The sequence below is a fragment of the Octodon degus genome, unplaced genomic scaffold (assembly GCF_000260255.1).
Source record: "Octodon degus isolate 3935 unplaced genomic scaffold, OctDeg1.0 scaffold00067, whole genome shotgun sequence".
NCBI classification, from domain to species: domain Eukaryota; kingdom Metazoa; phylum Chordata; class Mammalia; order Rodentia; family Octodontidae; genus Octodon; species Octodon degus.
In genome coordinates, this window is record NW_004524643.1 from 4,476,173 (window position 1) to 4,498,534 (window position 22,362).

Below are 22,362 nucleotides of genomic sequence, written 5' to 3' on the forward strand. Positions count from 1 at the left end.
AAAAAAAACACTTCTTTGTTCTCTACTTTCACTAGAAAAAAATCTTATACAAGCACTTTCAGGGATCAGCGCTTTTTTAAAAACCCGAAGTATACCATCCCTAAGTGAAGTCCCATGTATCTCTAAATTTTTGTAAAGAATGTATATACAAAGAAGATGCATATTAAAATTATATCCTACAACAAAATGCACATTTTGTGGAGAGGAAAGCAAAAAAGATTAAACTGAAATGTTTTGACAATTGTCTTAAATCATACCTTCCTTCCTTCTATTGAAATTATAAGTCACATTGCTTTGAGTTAAATCAAATCCACCTTGGCAGGAAGATGGCTTGATGTGGCTGCAGTTCAGTTTGGAGGTCAAGATGGAAGAAAGCACAAGTTTCTCCTAAGAAGACTCGCCCTCCTCCAGGAATGTGGAAAGGAGTCTCACCAGCCAGGTAGCTGGACACCCTCCCTGACCTTCCCCCCAGCCAAAATTCCAGCCCACGTAGCACATTCCTGAGAACATCACTGTTTTAGATACAAAATCCCCAACACCCACAAGTTAAGAGAAGAAAAGGTTTATGTAGTTCACAGTTTGTAGAGGTTTCAGTCCATCCTCAGCTGGCTCCGAGGCAGGGTAACACGGCAGAGGGGAGTCACAGAGGAGAAACGGTTCACGGCAGGTAGAAGATAGCACAGCAAGCAAGGGATGACCACAGAGCCTTCTTATCCAGGGGACCTGCCCTTGGTGGGAGGGCACTCACAGCCTTTCTCCTAGTGCTCTGGATCTTAGCAACGCACCAGGAATCTGTCCTGGCACCACACACTCTCACCACACCCCCTCACCACACTCTACCTATGACCTATGAGGATGGGAGGGTTGAGGGGGAGGTCATCTAGACACAAGCTGTAACAATCACCAAGTGAATTTTACAAACAAAGATTTCTCCCCCACCAAAGGTACTTCTCCCACTGACGGCTCAGGATTTCAGAGCATTAGTAAGTCACCCTGAGACGCCCCTGGGTAAATCTTCTAATCTCACCCTGGTGGGAAGCTGTCCATAGCATTCATTGGTTGGGACTCCCTGAAGTCAAGCTTCTGGCCATCTCAGGCCTGACTGAACCAGGGAAGCCCTAGCCAGCTGCACTAAAATGGGGCTGAAATGTGACATTCACAGTGACAGCGTATGATCCTGACTTTATGTGAGCTCTAGAAAGGAAAGACTAGGGGCAGCCAGATAGTTCAACAAACTAAAGCATCTGCTTAGGCTGATGCAGGGACCAGGCTTTATCCTTGGTGTGCCATGTGGGCTCCACCCCTGGGGCACACTGAGACAATGACTGAAACCGGGCACGATGGTAGGCGCCTCTAATCCCAAGGCTTGGGAGGCTGAAAACAGGAGGATCACTAGGAGTCCAATCTACATAGTGAGACCCTGTAGACCCTGTACTAAATACATAAAAATAAATACATAGAAAATAAAAATATATAAAGGAAAGACACCGAGTAAGACAGAGAGGAAAAGAAGAAGAGATCGTGTCCTTCCCATGCTTACCACCTGCCAGGCAGGGTGGTGGTGCTTTCCCACATGCTCCCCCACCTGACAGGTACAACAAGGGTGCAGGGGCTGAGGAGTAACAGCCCTCTTTTGTGTGGGTGGGGAGATGGAGGCAGTGGAAGGACTCGCCCAAGGTCACCCAGCCTCAGGGGCTGCACTGATGTGGCACTGCCTGCCTCCTGCGCTGTGTCACTGTGCCAGATGAGAGACCCAGCTCTCCCTGTCTAAGATAACTGCAGGTTATACTTACTAGCTGAGCCTCCCCTCTCCCAATCTTCCCCGCTCCACTCCTAAATCCTCCTCATTCTACTAAGATGCGTTATAAATCCGGGTTCAGTTTCCCTTTTACCTCTCCTCAGATTAGTTAGCTACAAAAGAACCTTCACTGTTTCTTGTTTTGTCCTGTCAGGACGATTACTGCTCTTCAAGGCAAAGGACAATGTCCTCTGCCTGCTGTCCTCCTCCACCACACCTGGCTCAGGGCCACTCCCACCGCAGGTGGACCCCCAGTCAGCAAGCGGCCAGAGAGCAGCCTGTACTGACGTTATCAGATATATGCCTCTCCTTCCCCTCCTCCAGGCCCTGCAGCAGTCCCCCCACAGTGGCCTTTGAAGCCCCCTAAACAGTCCATCTAGCCTCACCCTTCCCAACTCCCTCCCCCACTATCATTCACAAGCTCACTGCTACTCAAGCACACCAGGCACACGCCTGCCCCTGGGCCTCTGCACTGGCGCTTCCGCTCTCCACGTGCACCCTCACCCCCATGCACGTGCCTTCCACCTCACCTGTTGGAAGCTTCTATCTGTAGCAGAGCCCTGCCCCCTTCAGTTGCAGCCCCTTCATGTCTGTGCCTTTGCTCCACTGAAGCATTCCCACCCCTTACTAGGTGCTCAACAGATGCTGAAGGAAGAAAAGGAAGTATCCGAGCACATGAGCCACAGAAGGCAGAGGGACATCCCAGGTCACTCCAACTTCTAAACAAAATAAAAGAGAGATCTGCAATCTGGAGGCACATCTGCAAATTCTCCCAACTCCAGTGGGCATTCATCTCCTGCCACTCCCAAACCTCAGTAGACAAAGCCAGCCCTGAGGGCCACCTCCCAGGTCTGCTCTCCACTGCACTCCAAATAACTCACTCTCAATTCAGTGGGACATTCCAGGCAGGCCTAGCCATGTCCCTGTTTCCTGCCCATATACCAGTGCCCTCCCTTAGTCCAATTCTAAGCTCCATCCCCTGAGCCTGCAGGACCCCTCCCCTCCCCCCAATACAGCTGAGGTCTGGATGAGCAAAGGAGCTGTAATCTTTAATACTGCGTTCATGCTAAGCCCTGTCCTGGGAAAGGAGATGCTGCTGGTTACAAACACCACATATGACACCTCCCTCAGACTCCAGAGGGCCAAACCCAGGTGGCTCCTGGATGGCACCCCCCTGCCTCCTCAGCAAGGGACAGGACACCATACATGGGGAACCCAGCTTAGGCCCACTGCTCCCCCAGGATACTTTTCTGTCTCGCCTGCAGCCCTTCCACTGAGAGAAAGGAATCCACTTCCTCTTGATCAACGCCACTGCAGCAAAAAGCAAGAAGGCCCCAGCCTCTTGCACGGTGGCTTAACAGAAGCACTGAAGTCATGTCCCTTCCTACTTGCTCAACCTTGGGCAAATTAATTACAATCCCTGAACCTCCAGCTCCTTCCTTTTCTGTAAAACAGGGCTGTAACATCATCCCACAGGATTGCTGATGAGGCTCCAACAATGTAAACCCTGTAAACTATTTATCACTTACAGTACTAGGTGCTCCACAGATACAAATTTCCTCTCTTCCACATGAATTCAGACCTAGTCAATGAACTCAAGCCCTCCCCTTCTCATTCCTTTTTCCAATTTTACAGTCATTGATGAAAGTCTCTTTCCATTGTATTCTCCTCCTAACACAAATCCCCAGTTCTATTACATTTTTTAATAGTTGCAGCTGGTTACAGAGTTAGAAGGATCTATAGTCATCATTCTGCAAATTTATTTTCCTCCATACACTCTTTGAGAAACTAGAGAAAATCAGAGGATCAGTTTATTATTAACATGAGATTTGGAAGCGGAAGTCAACAGAAGGTTATGACACTCCTTCCAGCCCATGGACAGACAGGCTGAATGAAAGCCTCCCAGGGTCCCTTTGGTTCCTTGGTGACTCCCTCCCGCCCATCAGGGAAATATGATAATTAGGAAAAGCTTGTCCATGGGGTGAAATCCTTTGAGGCAGGAACCACAGAAACACCAAGCATTATAACTGCAATAAAGAAAAACCAGAAAACTCCTTCTTGGGATGCGAACCAAGGCACAGCTAAATAAATCTGTAATGGGAGATCAAAAGGGATCTTCGGCATAGATAATAGAAAATGTCACCAGCATAAACAGGAAGAGAGATTAGTTCAATAAAGGAATAAAGTCACATTTGCAGGTCTCCACTAAGATTTTTGCTTACTTTTAACTTCCCGGTATATAACTCACAAGGTTATTAATACGGACTCCTACTGTTTTGGGCAAACAAACAGCTGCTGATGTTCTGTGCCCAAACCGCTTTATTAGAGCTTTCCTTTACAGCAATTGTTTTTTCCTTTCCAAATCCTGAGCAGCGCAGACAGCTAAAAGCAGAGAGTGCCAAAGCAGAATGAATAACAAAGGAGAGCGGAGGCAGCCTGTGTGGGCAGGAAAAGACAGGGCAGGGGTTGCTGGGACCATCCCTGCCATTCTCATAACTCTTTAGAAAATCAGAGTCCAGGAGTGGTGAGCAGAAGCCACAGGTGCAGGATGAGGAGGACTGTCTTTGAAGTTGCCAAAACCAGAAGTCACTATTGAGAAGTCAAGGATGACCAGCCACCCAGGTTTGCCCTGGCGGTGTAACTGCCCTGGAGCCAGGACATCCCCCTCTACAGCAACAACAGTCTGGGGTGACCCAGGACAGGCTGGTTACTCCAGAAGATGCACAACTGTGCCAGGAAAGCACTGGGTCACAGGCCTACTACACAGCACGTGCAAGAAAGTCACACAGGGAGCATGAATGGCCCTAGCCACAGGCAGAACACTGTTTTTCTCAAAAGGACAAATCCCCCAGAGACTCACAGGCATCCCCAGTCACCCCAAGAGAAAAGCCTCTCCCCAGTCCTTGCGTAGCGCTTCAGCCACCCTCCTGGAATCAGGCCTCTCCCTCTGCCCATCCTAGCCTTGGGTTCCTTGCTTCAGCCACCTGTCTGCTCCGCTCCCCAGCCTCCCACTGGACCTGAAGCCCCTGATGTCACACAGTCACTGACACAGTCATCTCCCATTCCTCTCCATGTGAAACATGCCTCTTCTTTCCTAGTCTCAGGAAAACATAGACTTTGGTGATCACTGGTCCTCTCAGCTTCCACACCTGTCATGCCAGCCTTAACCTTCAGCCAGCTATCTTTATTAGCCCACTCTCTGTCACCGTCATGAAATACCTGAGGAGGAGTAATACAGAGGCTTATTCAGATCCCAGTGTGAGAGGCTGAAGGTGCGAGATCACGCTACCCCACGGCACGTATCACTGTGGGACAGTGGGGAAAGGGGAAGAGCAGTCACGTGGTATAAGACACGAAGCAAAAGAGACCCTGGAGCCAGGCCTGAAAGACCCTGGAGCCAGGTCTACTCTTTCTATAACAACTTGCTCTTTCAGGAACTAATTCAGGACCTGAAAATCTATATTAACCCCTTCCAAGAACCCCTTCATGACCCAACCACCTCCCTGTAGGCCCCAAAGTTTCCACTAGCTTAAGGCCACCACCCTGGGGATCAAGCTTCCAACAAATGAACCCTTGGGAGACACTCTCAAATCATATCCATGAGCTCCCTACATCTTAATTTTCTCACCTCTAAAATCATACCATGCCATGTTGTAAGACGAAAAAGAAATGATTAGTGGACAGAAAGTGATTGTCCACTGAAAGAAATAAAGCAATAAGTAGCCATGCAAGAACAGCACCTACGCAGATTTCAACACACTAGAGTGGATTTCCCCCCTTCCCTTGGTACAATCGATCTTTAACTCTTCATATGGCTGTAGCTCTTAGTACAAATTAAAACCTGCCTAAGATTCTCATTCGTTGTTTCAAATCTCTCTTAGCTTTCTCCTTATGTGTTCTTTGGCCTGAGCTATTTTGGTACTGTTCTCTCAAATCCCCAGATGCCACTATGGTGACACTTATTAACCCAACCTTAACAGCCTGCCTGGCCAGAGGCTTTGAGTTACCTTCTCATGCCTCTGGAATCTCAGTGACCTTTAACTCTGAATTCCCAGAGGATGAAGATATTTACACAAGTCACACTAGTGAAGCCCAGCAGGGCGCCAGAGGTGGGTGCAGCGCAGCGCTCAACAATCCTAACGAGGGTGCTCCCTGAGACCTGAACTCAGGACACTGGTAGAGTGAATGCCCTCCTGCCGTTAAGCTGGCGCCGGACTTCCTCTTTAAGCCTTATTTTCCATTGTTCCCACCTGCCCTGGAGAGAAGGGTGCCAGCGCCACACCTCAGGCCCTGCCCCAGCACTGCCCTTGTGGGAGCTCTGGAAGAGCAGGGGCCACAGCCGTCAGCAAGCAGCTGTGCTTGAGCCCAGTAGTGCATCGGCGCCATCCCAGCACAGGCTTCCTATGGGCACCTCGCAACTTCTCACCAGAATGGCATCTGCAAATGTGTCAGCTAGCAAGCGTCTGCAAGGGCAGCTCCATCTCCGAAACCATCTGTCCTAAAACCGAAGCTGCCGGTCAGGCAGTGAAGGGCAACTACACTGCACAACTGTGCACCCCTGAGGTGAGCTGTCCAGTAACATGCTTTAATCCATAACTGTACAGCCAGAAGAACTACCAAAACGTTCCCATTCATATAGCTGGAAATCCTCTGGCTTACCTTTCCGGATGGCCACAGCCCCAAGTCCACAGAGAGCACACAGACCCACAGGGGAAAACCAGTTGTTCCCAATCATGGCCACAACCTATTGTACTTTGGAAAAAGTTATGAGGTAGTTTGCTATTAACATGAATTTAAGCACCAAAGCTTATAAATGATTAAGTTTAACTCTGTCAGTTAAAGAGATTTGCAGATGCCATGCATACAGATATGCTCTCCTGGGTGGGAAAGAAAAGCCTGGAGTGACAAGGATGCAGTACGTGCAGGTGGCCATCCTCACAGCCCTGCCCTGGGGTGCACACCCTTCATGGGAAGGCGTGGGCAGGAACAAGAGGAAACACGGAGAGTGCGCATGCGCAACATTGCACAGGGTGACTCCAAAGCGAAGCAGGGTTTGAGAAGCGCTAGCAGAAGCGAAGGAGTAATCAAATTTCTTCCAAATTTGAATTAGAAGCCCGAGCCTTTGAGCGACATTTTATTTGTCAGTGTCCACCCACCATTTAGGAACTTTCAGCCCTCTGGCTTCATGACTAATCCTGCTTCTCTCAAGAACTCATCTTGCGTTCTCCACTCACGCGCAGCTGGGTTTTTCCCAAAGGAGCTTCCATGCGAAGTCACCTCCAATTAGATTGTGCTCCAGAACGCTTCTCCAAAGGACAGAGACTGCCCCTGTCCCGTGGGTAGGACCCAGTAATGACAAAGGACAACCAACCCAAAGAGAACTCCCAACGTCCATAGCAAGACAACAGCCCTTTCAGCTTTCCAAGAAAAGCGACGTCAGAAAAATCCTACAGGATGGCAATCGTGAGGCTCCAAGAACCTTGGTGCGGCTCTGAATCCTATAAATACTTTTGACAAAACAGATCAACTTAACCCCAGTGACTGCAGTTGAACTGCAAGGCCTTCAGGAACCAGACAACCTGACTGTGGCTCTCCAACATTTTTCATTCTGAATTCTCCTTGAGATTCTACACCAACCTACTTATCAAGGACAAATAACAATTTATGTCAAGTGAGTGAGAAAGAATGTGGAATTCATTTATTTTACAGCCTACACACTTCTGGCTAAAAATGAAAATCCCTTGGCCACAGGGAAATGTTGCCTTCTTTGGCATGGTTTTTCTACTTCATGAAGATGTGGTCCTGGCTACCAAGCAAGGTGATTAGGTTCAACCTTAAATCCTACCACTGAACTCTCTCAAAATACCAAACATTGTCACTAATACAATTGTGTGTCACAGCCTAGTCCAAAGTACAAATAGCTTTACTCTTTAAATCAACTCTAAGTACTCAGCAAACATCAGCTCCTCTTCTTCACAAACCCTGCCATATCAAGGAGCAGATAAGGATACCAGCCAATTTTCAGTGACATCCAACCGCTACAGGGGGCAGAAGAGTGTCCACACGCAGGACATTTTCTGGTTCTCAGGGACAACATTCAGCTTGTAATCATGCTGCAAAATCTGCTGTTAGGAACCTGATGAACATTAATATTCACATAACATGCCTAATAAACTTTCAGGAAACAAAAGGCAATTAATAGCCCATTCCTTCCATTGTTGGGGATGATCCTGATGCATTGAAATAAGATAATAGACTTAGAAATTAGTCATATAATGTAATACATTATTAATCATGGTATTCAGAAGGGTAAATAGATGTTATAAGAACACCACCCAGAAATTCAATTTCCTTTCAGATTTGTTTGTTCTCTTGAATTCTTTATGCTACCATCATCCATCACAAGAATGTAACAGTCTCATCCTTTCTCTTCTCCAAAAGCAGTGAGTTTCAACTTTTTAAAAACAAGAGCCTTCTGAAAAATAAAATAGTCTACAAAACACCAAACATAAAGCAGTGAAAAAGGAGTTATACTGGCTAAAGAGAGGAAGGCCAGGAGGGTCCCGGGGAACCCACTGTTATGTCTTAATTTCTCAGGCCCCAGGATGAGTCTTTTCAAATTCTGGGACTCCTAGAAACACTGCTTGAAAAATGCTGTCCTGAGGCATCAATCTAAAATAGAAATCATGTCTACAACATAAAATATCTAATGCCAGCAAATGTATATTATTAATAGATTTAAGATAGAAATGAGTAAACATGGGATTGGTGAGATAGCTCAGCCGCCTAATGCACCTGTTGAGGCAACTTTAGGCAAGCTCAGGGATTGTGGTTTGATCCTCAACATAACGTGCTGCACCAGCCCTGCCCCCAGGGTGGGCTGAGCTGGCCACAAAAATAAATAAATAAACAAACAAACAAACATGGAAGGCATGGGGAGGAGACCAAGCTCCATGGTGACCACAGGACAGATCAAAAGGCTGGTGCATTTGGTAGAGATTCATCCACCTAGCAGCTTAATGCAATGCCCAGAGGCGGCCAGGCTCGGTGACATTGCTACAAGAAGCATTGTTGATGGCTGCTCAGAAAGGTTTTTCTTTTGAAAAATAATCTTTCAAAAATATTTTTAGTCTTTAAACAATAAACCCACTTCTGGTAAAACAAAATCTTTAAAAATAAGCCAGAAAGAACAGGATGCTTATTTCTGCTGTGGTTACAATATTCAGACAAATATTTAGCAATAGGGAAATGACTTGTTAATAATGAATAATTGACCTATCCATGACAGAATGCTGTTCAGGCAATAAAAATATGGGAAAAGCGGGGCCAGGGAGATGGCTCAGTGGAATAAGCACTTCCCTGGCAAGCACAAAGGCCTGAGTTCAATCCCCGGTTCTGCCAAAAAAAAAAATAAATAAATAAAAATACAGTAAAAGTTCTCTGAAAAGATCCTCCACTCAACTCTGCAGAGGCAACACACTTTCCTTCTCCCGTGGAAAATAAACTCCATGACACCTCTTTCCTTCCATGCAGGTTTTCTCTAGTTTTGCTCATCTGTCTATCTATCACAATGTACACACTCCCATCACCCATCGGCTTTGTTCCCAAGTGTGTTCATACCACTTGTCCCTCTCACTGTAACTGCCACACAGCTTAATTACGTAGTACATGAACCAATGAGATCTGACTGCCAAACTAGTCCAACCACTATGGAGATTTCTCAAAAAACTAAATAGGAATTCCATTTAACCCAGCTATTTCCCTTCCAGGTGTCTTCCCCAAAGAGTTCCCGGCATCGTATTACAGTGATGCAAGCATATCCATGTTCACAGCAGCGCAGTACAATACAGCTATGCCTTGGGGTTTTGTTTTGTTTTGTTTTGTTTTTTCTTTTGTGGAACCAGGGATTGAACTCAGACCCTTGCGCTTGCCAGGGAAGCGCTTATTTTATTGTGCTATCTCCTCGGCCCCCATAGCTATGTCTTGGAAGCAGCCTATATGTACATCAACTGGTGAATGAATAAAGAAAATACAATATTTATATACACCATGGAGTGTCGGGCGCGGGCGCCCTGCTCCTCAGCCTTGCCCCTTCCGCTGGAGCTTATGCCACGAGCCTTGTTTCCTGTATAGCTTTTGGTCCCTGCTGGTAAGATTTGATTGGTTCACATAGCCCTACGAAGCAGCTGACTATTGGCCTATTGCCCACGTCAGGCGATGTACGTGGCGCCCACTGATAGGTCCGGGGAGGGGATATAAGGAGGGGTTAGAGGAAGTGGAGGGGAAGAAGAAGAAGAGAGAGGAGGAAGAAGGACGCGTGAAAATAAAGGGAACGAAAACAAAGAAGGAGGCTCCGTCTCGTCCTTTCCCAGCGCCGGTCAATGGAGTACTGTTCTGCTATAAATAAGGATAAAGTTGAGTCATTCCTAGGTAAGTGGATGTACCGTAAGACCACAATATTAAGTGAAATATATCAGACACATGAGCTTAAATACTGCTGGTTTCTCTTACATGAGAAACCCAAAATATAAATAAAGATCAAAATAAAAGAAAATAGGAACTAAGGAATTTTTTTGTTATTCATTTCTTTTGGGAGACAGGGTTTCGCTCTGCAGCCCAGACCAGGCTTGGACTCACTTTGTAGCACACGCCGGCCTTGAACTTGCAGCAATCCTCTGCCTCAGCCTCCCGAGCGCTAGGATTACAAGTGTGTTCCACCACATCCAGGAGGAAATCTTTTTACAGTGGGAAGGGGAAAGGGAGATAGAGGGAGAGAGAGGGGAGGAAAAGGGATGAAAACAAAAAGAATTAGGAGAAAAAAATGGGGATAGAACTTTTGCAAATTGGAAGGAGACCAAGAGATAGAAGCTGGGAGGCAGGGGTGGGGTAGAGTGTGAAAGCATTCATACATGTTCTGTGCATGCACCGGCTCCCCACAATAAATGTAAGCATTACATAGTGCACACATGACTAACAAAAATAAAGTGGACAAGAAAAAGATAAAAAATAATATGTATCAAGCAAGACATAAAAAGTTTCTGAATAAGCTTTAAAAAAAAGATGACAGTTGTTGTTTCTAAGAAAATTAATTTAAATGCTTTCGAAAGACTTTCTACCTGGTAATCACATAATAGTAGTCCAATTACACATCAGCAAAATCACTGTGAAGATCAGACAACAGAATATAAAAATTTAGTCTACTACGTGGCAATTGCTTCACAAGAATCTTTTAGTTCCCAAAGCAGTCTACAGCCACACCACCCTGAACGCACCCGATCTCATCTGATCTTGGAAGCTAAGTGGGATCAGGCCTGGTTAGTACTTGGATGGGAGTTCCCAAATCAGACCTAGAAATCAGTCTTCCTCAAGGGGCACAATGGCAAGGAGGGTGAGGAGAGTACCAGCTGCCCACTTACCCCAAGGACAAACATTTGGCCTGACATCAAAAGACTGCCAGGGGACAGGCACAGTGGCTCACGCCTATAATCCCAACTACTCAGGAAGTTGAGCAGAAAGACTGCAAGTTTGAGGCCAGCCTGGGCAACTTAGTGAGACCTTGTCTCAAAATTTTCTAAAAATTAGGAAAGGGTTGGGAATGTAGTGCACCCCTCGATTTGATCCCCAGTACCTGTAAAAACATATTGGCCAATGAATGTACGTTTTGAATAGCATTAAAAATATTTGATCATGTTCTTTGCTTCAAGCAATCTTTCAAGTAACTGACTAGCTTGAATTCCAACTATGTCGCATGACAGAAATCCTATTTATTTGAAAACTCTTCTACTATAACAAGGACCAAGAGCATCTCAGTTTACCACTGCGATCCCCAATAACTGGTCCAGTACACCTCCTGGCATCAGGTCCCTAACAGCTATTACTGAATTAGCAAGCTGTGTAGCAAATATGAAAATACATGCCTCGCACCAAAATCAAAGTGAAAAAGACAGCATGGAAAATTCCATGTAAATCCTAACTGCACTTTCCTTGGTAAATACGGCAAGGAATGGATAAAACTTAAAGGAAACATTCAAAATTGCAAAATAATTATTTTTAGGGCAGAATGAATCATAAGCACCCTTATACATTTTAAAATATTTTCTTAACCATTGGTACAGCCTTTTATAGATTCAAAAGGATAGGAAGCCAAAAAAAGAATAAAGCCAATTTTGTTGCTACTGAGCTTCCACGATCTGCCAATCAACATTTCCCTTTCACAAGTTCTCCAACATTTCAGTTGGTTTCCTTCAGCAAACTCTCTCCCTCACCCACTTCACCTTCTCAAGATCCAGAGAGCAAACCTGTGTTTCCAAACCATCAGAGTGCTTATTTTAAAATCTGAAGCTCTCCACTCTCTCATTTAACATCCATTTGGTTAAAAGAAAAAAGTTCTCAAGAATACATTTTACATTCCCAAGAGATTCCCCACACACCATCTAATTAAATCATTCAATCAGAAAACAAATTAAAATGAAATATCATCGCAATCCCCAAAAGGAAAATAAACTTTTCAGTCATGACTAGAACAGATCTCTAGGGTGACGCTCCAAAGCCTCTTCTAATTGCAAGTCCTACTGAACGTCCTGCAGAACATTCTGTGCTGTATGCAGCTTCGGGACAGCGTTCCCTCCAAAGAAGAGAGGCGCCCGAGCAAGCCTCCAACGCAGACACGTCCTTGGAGAACGGCAACGCTGCTCCTGTTAAGGACGAGCTGGTGCGCTGCGAAACTGGGACTCTGTACTCATTCATTAACCATTCGCCTGTCCAGTGCCTACCGCCTGTGGAATTGCCAGGAGCCGGCTGGTACCCATCAAGCACTCATGAAGAAAATATAACCTCTGCCCGTGCCTGGGAAGCCGAACCACACCTGGAGCTGCCAGAGTTGATCCATGGAAATCACCTCCACGTGGAAAAGCATGGCTCCCATCGCCCTTGACCACCTCTGAGGTCTTTCACCCTCATGCCACCTCTACCAAGAGTATGCTCTTCCCTGTCACCCACCAGCCCTTGAAGTATGCAGTGTCACATAGAGCCAAGAATACACAATTTGAGAAGCCTAGCAGACTCTGGCTCCTCCCCAGCCTCCAGAGCCAAGGGCCAAGATAAACCTTTTCTCTTCATACATTAAAGAAGAACATAGACTATGACGCTGTACTCAATGAGGTTAAGCCCCTGTACTACCGCACACCATGGGCTGACCCTCGACAAATCCAGTGACTTCACTGCGCCTCAGTATCCACCTCTGTAAAATGGAGCTAATATTACTGTAAGATTGTAAGGAGTAAACAAATCAACATCGAAGAGTGCTTACTAGAGGGTCCAGCACATAGTAGGTGCTGTGTCAATTTTAGTCTCATAGTTAGCCTTACTCCTCCCATCTCAGCAGTGGAAGGTGCACTGTGATTTCTGTGGATACACAAGAATGGCCCACATCAGGTCAGCAGTCTGATCTTGGGGCTGGCGAGATAGCTCAGCAGTCTAATGTGCCTGCTTAGGCAAGTTTAGGCAAGCAAAGGGACTTCGGTTCAATCCTGGGCACCACATGCTGTGCCTGCCCCACCCACAGGGTGGGTGGAGCTGACCACCAAAAAAAAAAAAAAAAAAAAAGAGAGAGAGAAGTCTGATCTTCTCACTGTCCTTTCCCACCTTCTATTCTCACAGCACTGTACTTGGCCAGGCCCTCTGTGCACCCCTTTCCTGTTAAACGCAAGCTCAGGGACAGCCTTGTCAAATGAGCAAGTTGTCAATTATTCCCCACCATCACAGCACAACCAACCAAGTTACCTCTGCCCTGTTGGCCCATTGCTAGTCTTTCCCAGGTCTCCGCTCTTGCCCACCCCCCCCCCATGGACCATAGCTCTGGCCTCTCTGAGATGGCAACCATTTCTGAATAGCCAGAGGAGTCCTGGCACACACACAAGAGAACTGGACCAACATTGGATTTAAGGATCCTGTTCCTTTTTTTTTTTTTTTTTTTGGTGGTACCAGGGATCAAACTCAGGACCTTGTACTTGCCAGGTAAGCACTTATTCCACTGAGCTATCTCCCTAGCCCCTCTGTTCTCTTTTGTACCTGCCTCCCAGTTTTTCAGGTATACATCTGAAAGTCTCAGACAACAGACTGTTATAAGGTTTCCTACGAGAAAAGCACAAAGGCTCCTTTCAACTTCAACACTGTTCATTTCCACATAGAGCCTCATATATAAATCATGCGAGCTGGTCCACATTCCAGGTGGAGGGGGACACTCCAGGCTGAGCTCCGGGCTTCCCAGCACACCATCTGTGCTTCCCAAATACCCATCATTCCCCCCTCCCAACCAGACAGAAAGACCCAAGATTATTTTGAACACACCCAAGTGCTGGGGGGTGGGGGGGCATGAAAATACGGGGCTGAAAAAAAAATCTCTCAAAACCTGTGGATGAACTGGAAATGTCAAAATAGGACACAGCCTGTGTCTCCAGGGAACATTCTGAAAAACCCTGGGGCAAACATCACACTTCTAGGGCTGATTAATTGTCATCCCAGGCCTGGGGTATAGAAAATGGCAAGCTGGTCCATATTATTAAAAATAGCAGCAACACGAACCATCAGATGTATAATTTGGTCTGCTAGCACCTGATTGAGAGGCAGAGGCAGGCCTAGTGAAGGAGCTGCCAGCAGTGATGGTCGTTGCTCTTCTGGAGAAGTGTCAGAGCCAGGGAAAGTCATTAGTCAGGAAGCATAAGGAGCGAGGACACCTCTCCTACATCTCCCCAAGCCTGGCCAAGCCTGTCCTGGGCAACAACTGCTCTGGCCACGTGGGGAAACGCGGCCAGAGCAGGTCCTTACTCTGGTAAGGAGGGCAGGTGTACAGGCAGGAGGAGCTCAGACAGCTCCTGCACAGGCAGCAGCCTCCATCCTACCCACACCCCCAAGGTCTGCGTGCTGGTTCCAGAATCCCAACCCTGAAAGCCTGCTAGCTTTACAGGTGATTTAGCCCCAGTCCTGTCCTGAGGCTCACAGGGTAATAGAACGCAGAGGGCGTAGGGAGGGGAGGAAAAAGAAGTGTGAGCAAGAGAGGTACTGTGTGTATGCAGCGTGCCTGGGACTCCGTCCTCGTCCCCTCCCTCTGGCAGCTCATCCCACCGGGTGGCAGGAGGACAGCCGCCAGGTGCCACCCTCCGCGATGGCCTGGAGTACACCCACCCGGCGCAGCCTGGACTTCAAACCCACTCGCGTGGGTCACCCGCTCCGCCTTGGCCGCTCCCTGGACCTGGGAGCGGTGCCCGGGAGTGGAGCTACCAGAGGGATCAGCCTTCAGCCGGTCCCCGCTGGGAAGGCGCAGCCCTGGGCCGGTTTTCCGCTGTCCTGGGCGGAGGCACCACCACAGTAGCCAGGGCTCAGGCTCCAGCGCTTCTTCCTGGCTTTGACCCCTGCTCTCACGAGCGTCGGGGACCCGCCCGCAGCGGCAGCGGTGGGAACTGATGCTGGTTTCAGCAGCCCCCGGCCATAGTTTTCTTTTTCCATTCCCAATCGCTTAGGAATCCAGCACAGCGAGGCTGGCGCCGGGGCAAGAACGGTGCAATTTTCCTAGCCGGGGTTTGTCCCGCAACCTGCGAATCCTGAATCGCAACAGCTAGGGCCAGCGAACAACTCGCCTATCCCTTGCAGCGGCCAAGTGAGCTCTTTCGCCTCACGCGCTCTCTTGTACACACACAAACACCCCCACGCACACACACTCAAAGCTGGACTTGTGTGCGATCCCGAGAGCCCGGGAGCAACCAACCTGAAGTCACACGCACATTTGGACACGTGCGCAGCACGCCCCCACATCCACTGCGAGCTGCACACACCCGCGCGTGAGCCCCGCGCACACACGCGTGCCCCGGGAAAGCGCGCAGGGCCGCGGACGCCGAGGGTCCCCCTGGCCGGCGAGAACCTAAGCGCGCTCTGTAGCTGTAGCCCCGGGCCCGAGGTCGCGAGGTGCCGCGCTCCAATTGCTGCGCACCCCGCACGACACTGAGCATTCCCGGGCCTCACGGGCCACCCAAGTTTCCGGGGCGCCTGTACCTTGGATGTGCTGCTTGATGACATTCTCCAGGTGGTCCAGCCGCTCAATAATCTTCAGAGTGTCCCCTTTGTCTTCCTCCAGCTTCTTTTCGGGCGCCGGCTCCTGCCCCCGCACATACACGCTGGCGATGTAGTTGGTGACCCAGCCCACGTACAGCAGGCAGATGATGTTGGTCATGCCGCTCAGGATCACGCAAGTGGACACCAAAGTTTTGGTCTTCCTGGTGCACACCATTCTGGGCTCCCTCCTCCATAGAGAGCTCCCGGGGACCCTCCTCGCTGTGCGCCCCGGACTCCCCCGCGCTCACACCCCCTGGCAAGGCCGGGCCGCGGGAGCGCGCGGGCACCTGAGCCGCGGGGTTCTCCAAAGCCCGTCCGCGGGCTGCGGAGCCGCCGTGCCCAAGTTTGCAGCTGTCGGCGCTGGCCACCCGGAGAGAGAGCTGACAAAGGAAACGAAGTGGGGTTTTTTCCCAAGGATTTTTTTTTAAAAAAATCCTTAAGCGCTCCCCAGAGCAGTCACAGATAGCCGGCAGCAGCGCGACCCAAAACGCACGCCTGGGAAACTTTGCCACTGCCTGGGTCCGCGGCTGCGCCGCTTCCCATCGCGGGCGCCGGTGCCTCAGACCCGCGCTGCCGGAGGACAGCGGCGGTGGCCGCGGCGGCAGGGAAGGCGCGCAGCAGCGCGGCCCCGCCCCCTCCGAGCGACAAGCGCCGCCGCCAATCGCGCTCGGGCTCGGGAGCGGGGCGGGTGCTGGGCGGCCGCGGACCAACGAAGAGGCGCGGGGGGCGGAGTCAGGGCCGGGGCCCCACCTGCTCACAGCCCTCCCGCCGCCTCCCGGGACGCGGCAGAGCTTCCACCCGCGCCGCGCAGGCTGCCCGGGATCCCGAGCTCCCCGGAGAGCTCGCCGCGAGTCAGGGCCCCAGGGCGGCGGATACCACGTCCAGGGGACTTCCCTTGCTCACTCTCAAGAAGGCATCTCTGGTTTTGGAAGGACCCTATCCTCAGCTACTTTCACCTGCCTTGGCCACGGGGTTTTTCTCGCTGGTCCCTCCAGAAGAATGACCCCACTACCTTTTCCCGCCGCTGCGACGCCCAGAGTCCACGAAAGCCGTGAGGCCCTGTGGACATCCACTCCTTCCTTGCCTAACCTCGGCCTCCACCTGCCTGCTGCGGGCCTCCGGGTCCAGGGAATCTCCTAGAAGCAGCACTGGCGGCCTGTTAGGCATCCCTGCTGGCAACTTTTAGCCCTATCTAGGTTCTTTTGGTCCATGCAGGTCCCAGGACTAAACGATGCTCTACCACCCCAGTTGTCCTTCATGTGGACCAAGCTCTTCTCCCTGCACAGCGAAGCCCTGGTGGAAATGCCTGGGGAAAGCTAAGCTCTCAGTGGACTGCTCAACCCCTGCAGGTGCTGCGGTAGTTGCTGTGGACAGGGCCATGGGTCCGGCTGGAGCCGACTGAAGGCGGAGAAGAATTTCTTTGGATTTTCCCTTCTGCGCAACAACCACTTCTCAGCACTTGAACAGAATTTCTATAGAGCTTTAACAAAGATGTCTACAACCCCCCCCCCCCCCCCCAACCAGGCCCTTGCGCTTATAATACTGAGCCATCTCCCCGGCCCAACAAACACTTTTAAAAATACAAATTTCCATACTTTTCTGTGTGTTGCCTACTTCAGCCTGGAAGCAAGAGGCAGCCTGCTGTACACCACAACCTTCTGGGCTAGCCCTCCAGCCGGCCACGCAGTGCTGGGGGTGGGGGACTCCTTCAGAGGATACCTTCTGGATTCCACGAACCTGCACTACAAGAAAAGGGAGGGCACAAAACGGAACAGGGGAGAGTTTATGTTGGGATGGGTCAAGGGAACTCTGACCAGTGTTTTAGAGACAGAAACATCTGAAAGATGCTGTGAATATAGACACCAGCTAGGGATCCAGGTGACTTCTGCACCTCCAACTGCAGGGGAGAGCAAGGGATGTGGGTGAGGTAGAGTAGGGGCATTCCGTAGTGGGGAAATTGTGCACGAATTCTAAAAGAAAATCAAGGTAGAAAAATGGGCCTCCTGCTTCCACGAAGGCGGAAAAGCTATTTCTCCCTTTCTCCTTTTGTGGAAGCGCAGCTCAGCTCACAAAGGAAGGGCCTGGGCTTCCTCGTCCATCCGGATGGATTTCCAGGCAATGGCTATTGGCAAAGTGTGCTCTAACCCTCCTCTCTGCATCGTCTTCCAAAGAAGCCCTGAAGTTCTGCTCTTCCAGAACCTTCCAAACCGCAAGGTTAGATAAAGGGGAAAAAATAATTTTTTCACATTCCTAATGGAGTAACAAAGAAATCTCCCATTTAAAAATACAAGGTTCAAGAAGGAAACTGGAATGTAAGGTCTTACAGTTTGTACCTTCTGATCTCTCAGATAATGTGTGTCTCAAGGGCATGAATACAAAAAATATATAAAACAATGTGAAGCGGGCTCTCCTCTCCAGAAAGTGTTAGGGTTGGTTGAGTTGACAGAGTTAAGGACTATTCATTGCAGGTGTAGCCAGATTCTAAATTCTAATCCCTGGACCATCATTTATTAGTTATGTGAGTCTGAACAAGTTTCAAGATACCAGGCTCAATTTTCTCCAAGTATCAAATGTAAGCCGTGCCTGCACTGAATGTCTGATTTTGAAGGTTGAGCAAGAGAATGGGGTTAATGCTGGACACACAGTAGGGCTCAAGTGTCTGTGTTTCTTTCCAGAATCTGTTCTTTCCCTTCCCCAGCCAGAGCACAACTCCATGAACTCCATCCTGCCTTAGTATACTTAGTTTCCCCATTGACCAATATCAATTCTTTCTCCCCTAATGGATGCTAAAGTGATAGGCAGCCAGGGACTCATCTCAGCTAGCTGGGCTCCGGCACAATGGCTTTCAGTTCGGGATGCCTATCTTCCCCATCAGTAGGACAGCGATGCGTGTAGTTCGATAGGACATTCTATATGGAATCATGGTTTGCCCCAAGCACTGGCTCTCCCAGGACACTTTCCACTCTATCCCTAGATGGTTTTATCTAGATGGTGGATCAAAGCCCATGCCCTCTCAGGTGGAAGTGATTGGGCCATGTGCATGTGAAACTCTTCAGTGTATTAGTCCACCAATTAATTTAGAGCTAAACAGGATTTGGGAGGAGTAATGGTTGATAACAGTGTGTCAACTTGAGAAGTCTGGAAGCTTAACTAAGTGACTCAGCAGGAGACCAGAGTCCTCTCTTTGTAAAATTCTGAGTCTGTGGAAGAGGACACAGAGATGGTGGGGAATGCTATGTCCATGTGAGGGTGGGCAGCCTGCACATAAGGGAGGAAAAGAGGCTGGCCCCCTGCCTCCCTTTTGCTCTTGCTGCTCTTGTTACCTCCTGCCCCCTTGAACTGTTTCCCCTGTGCCAAGTGCCACCCTGCCTTGGAGCCAGCAGATAATAGACCAAAAGAGCTCCACAAACTGTGAGCTCAATAAACCATTCCCTCTTTAACTTTGGGTGTTGGGTATTTTGTCACAACAATGAGAAAAAAAGTAAGGAGCACAGGGCAATGTGGTTAGAGGAGGTGGGTCGCTGGGGGCGCGGCTTGGAAGTGTTTCTGTCCCTTCCTCCTTTGGCTTTCCCTGCTTCCTCCTGCCATACCATAAGCCTTTTCTCCTCTTCTGTGCCCCTTTGCCATGCCACCCTGCCTTGGAGCAGACTATGGGCTGAAACCTCTGCAAACTGTGAGCCAAAATCTTTCCTCCTTACAGTGGAGGACCACCTGGGTGACTCTCCTTGAAAGAGGAGTAATTGTCTCCATTTGGGCTAAACTTGGCCCTCTTTCCATGTGTGCAGAGCTGGCTAGGATTTATTTTTATCCCTTTAATTGGCTTTAAGCAATGCAAATTGGTCCTGCAGAGGTGCTGATGTGTAGTCTTTAAAGCAAGGGGACAGGGCAGTGTTTCCCTACCCCCTCCCCCACCCCAAGTAGATACCTGAGCAGGGGCAGGATGGAGAGCCATGTCCTGCCCTGTCAACCTCAGGATAAGAGGCTATGACTTCCCAAGGCAAAAAAAAAAAAAAAAAAATACAGTCAAAGCTAAGGCAGGGACCCCAAAACATCAGTTGCTACCTCAATTGTTAATGCAATTATTCTTTTGACATATCCTCTCTGCATTTTGCAGAGGTGATTGCAGGCCCCCTACCTAGCCCAGCTCATAACACTCTTATACTTCCTGCCATTCTCAATCACCCATTCTCAAGCCACTCCCATCTTTACAAATTAATAAAGCTTGGGTTTGGCCCTGGGTCAAGGCCTTTATTCCAGATGGCCACCATCCTAGCTGGACTTAGGACGTCTTGGCTCCCCATGGCTACAAACATTCCTTAGTGTCTTTATTCTTGCCATGAGTTGCACTGGAAATGGCAGATTAAAATTAACTAAAATTTCAGTAACTTCTCCATGGGATTACAAATACAAACTTACTGGGCCGTGACAACAACTAGGAAGGGCTCTCTATACTTACAGCTGTGGATGTCAGGTTTTATGTCTCTGCAGTGAGAAAGTAACTAAGACAACCTCTGGCTCCTTGGTTGTAAACAAGGGAAGTGGGAGGGAGTGCAAAGATTTTACCCAAAAAAGATTTTGCCAAGTCACAAGGTCAAAAAGGAGTTAGACCCGCACGAGTTTCTTTAGAAACAACTCACAGATAGAGATTGCTATCTTTCATTCAATTCAAGAAGTAATTATTGAGTCCTCAGGTTTTATCTGAACAACCAGTTATCCTGGAGACTTTCCAGCTGCTTCCACACTGGAGGCTTTAAACTGACTTGCATGGTCTTAACACGGGCCTCATTTCTAAGCCTGTAGAATTGTTCATGATTAGGGTGGCCAAATAGCTCAGTGGATTAAAGCACCTGCAAGCAGGTGCAGAGGCCAGAGGTTGGATCCCCGAGCCTGCTGTGTGGGCCCCACCCCTGGGGTGCACTGAGATGGCAATTGAGACTGGACGTGGTGGTGCGTGACTGTAATCCCAAATCTTGGGAGGCTGTAAACAGGTGGATTACTACAAGTCTGATCTAGTAGTGAGACCCTGAACACCCTGTAGATCATTCCCTAAAATACAAAAAAAAAAAAAAAAAAAAAAAAAAAAAGACAAAGAACTGTTCCTGATCATCCCTGAACTATGAAGATGTCTCTGATCCTTAAGTTAGCTCATTTAACCCCTAAGTGTTTCCTCACTTTTCCTTAAATAAATTCTTCCTCGGGGATCTTGTCAGCCTGCGTGATGCTCATCCAAACTGAAGCTTTAATCAGATAATGGATGTGACAGAGATGCTGGTAGAAAATAGTTCTTTAAACTTACTGCAAGTATGAAGCTGGGGTCTCCTTTCACCCCTTAGAGAAAGTACAAGAGAGCCTAGAGATCTTTGATAGGGTCTCCACAGTAATTTTGGATTTTACCCATCTAGATACTGGGGACTCAGCTGTCCTTCAGATGTGATTAGAGGGCCAGGTAAGTGGGACTTCTTACCCACATGTCATCCCACAGACACCAAGCCTTTGTTAAAAATGTCTTTGACATCAGCTTTGGGAAAAGCCAGTCATTAATGGAACTGAGCCACCAATGCATTGCTATCTGACTAGGTGTCTGACCGGAGGGGTAGAGAGGAGCAGTGAGCCAATGCTGACCTGTGGCACGGTCCCCTGTGCACTCTGCGGAGGTCATCAGTGGACAGCTATACCCACCAGGTGGCAGCACCATGCAAAACCCTGGGGCCAGAGTTGCCAGTTAGGAGCTGGAGGACAAAGGAGAAAACCGGGCCCAGATCACAGAGCACCTCAGGCCATGGACAGGCTACACGGGAAGTGGCCTCCCAGGTTCCCAAGAGAACAGGGTGGGTGGGCTTCCAGCAAGGATGGATGCAGGGTTCGGAGACCAGGTGTGGAGGTTCATGACTGAAGTCTGCCAGGCTACCAGCCTGGTATGTAGGAAAAGAGGCTGAAAGATCCTTTGGCCTTGCTAAAAGGCCGAAGGATCCAGAATATATATACAGCATTCATATAATCCAGTAAAATACAGGTGCAAATCTACCCAAATGGACTAAGAATATAAGTAGATAGGTAAATAGCAAAAATAATAACATTAAAGGATGCTTAACTTTGTTGAAAATTAGAATATGATTTTTAAAAATATGGACACTACAGTGGACCTTTCAGACAAACAATATAATACAACAATTTTAAAGTATTAGGGAGAACTGTGAGAAATAAGTCCCCCCGCCCCGCATTGTACTGGTGGGCAGGTAATTGGTACAGTTCTGTGGACTGCAACTTGGCAGGAAAGGTGTGTGTCACCTGTGACCTGGTACTCAGAGGGCGCTCCATGGAGCAGCTGCTTCAGCATCCCTTGGGTGCTTCATCCCAGTGTGAACTATCAGGCACTGGCCACATCACCTGAGTCGTAATCTGCATTTCCACCAAATCCCCGGATGATTGAAATGTGCAGCAAAATCTGCAACGCATTG

At 48.6% G+C, this 22,362-nt stretch overlaps 1 protein-coding gene across 1 annotated transcript in view; it reads right to left on the reverse strand.

Moving 5' to 3' along the window:
* The window catches only part of Galnt18 (polypeptide N-acetylgalactosaminyltransferase 18), a 346,030-nt gene extending 329,528 nt beyond the window's left edge, over positions 1–16,502 (reverse strand). The window contains exon 1 of the mRNA XM_004634877.2: positions 15,845–16,502. Coding sequence (XP_004634934.1) covers positions 15,845–16,079 — 235 coding nt within the window. The 5' untranslated portion in view covers positions 16,080–16,502. The remainder of the gene's footprint in view (positions 1–15,844) is intronic.
* Between the last annotated feature and the right edge of the window lie 5,860 nt (positions 16,503–22,362).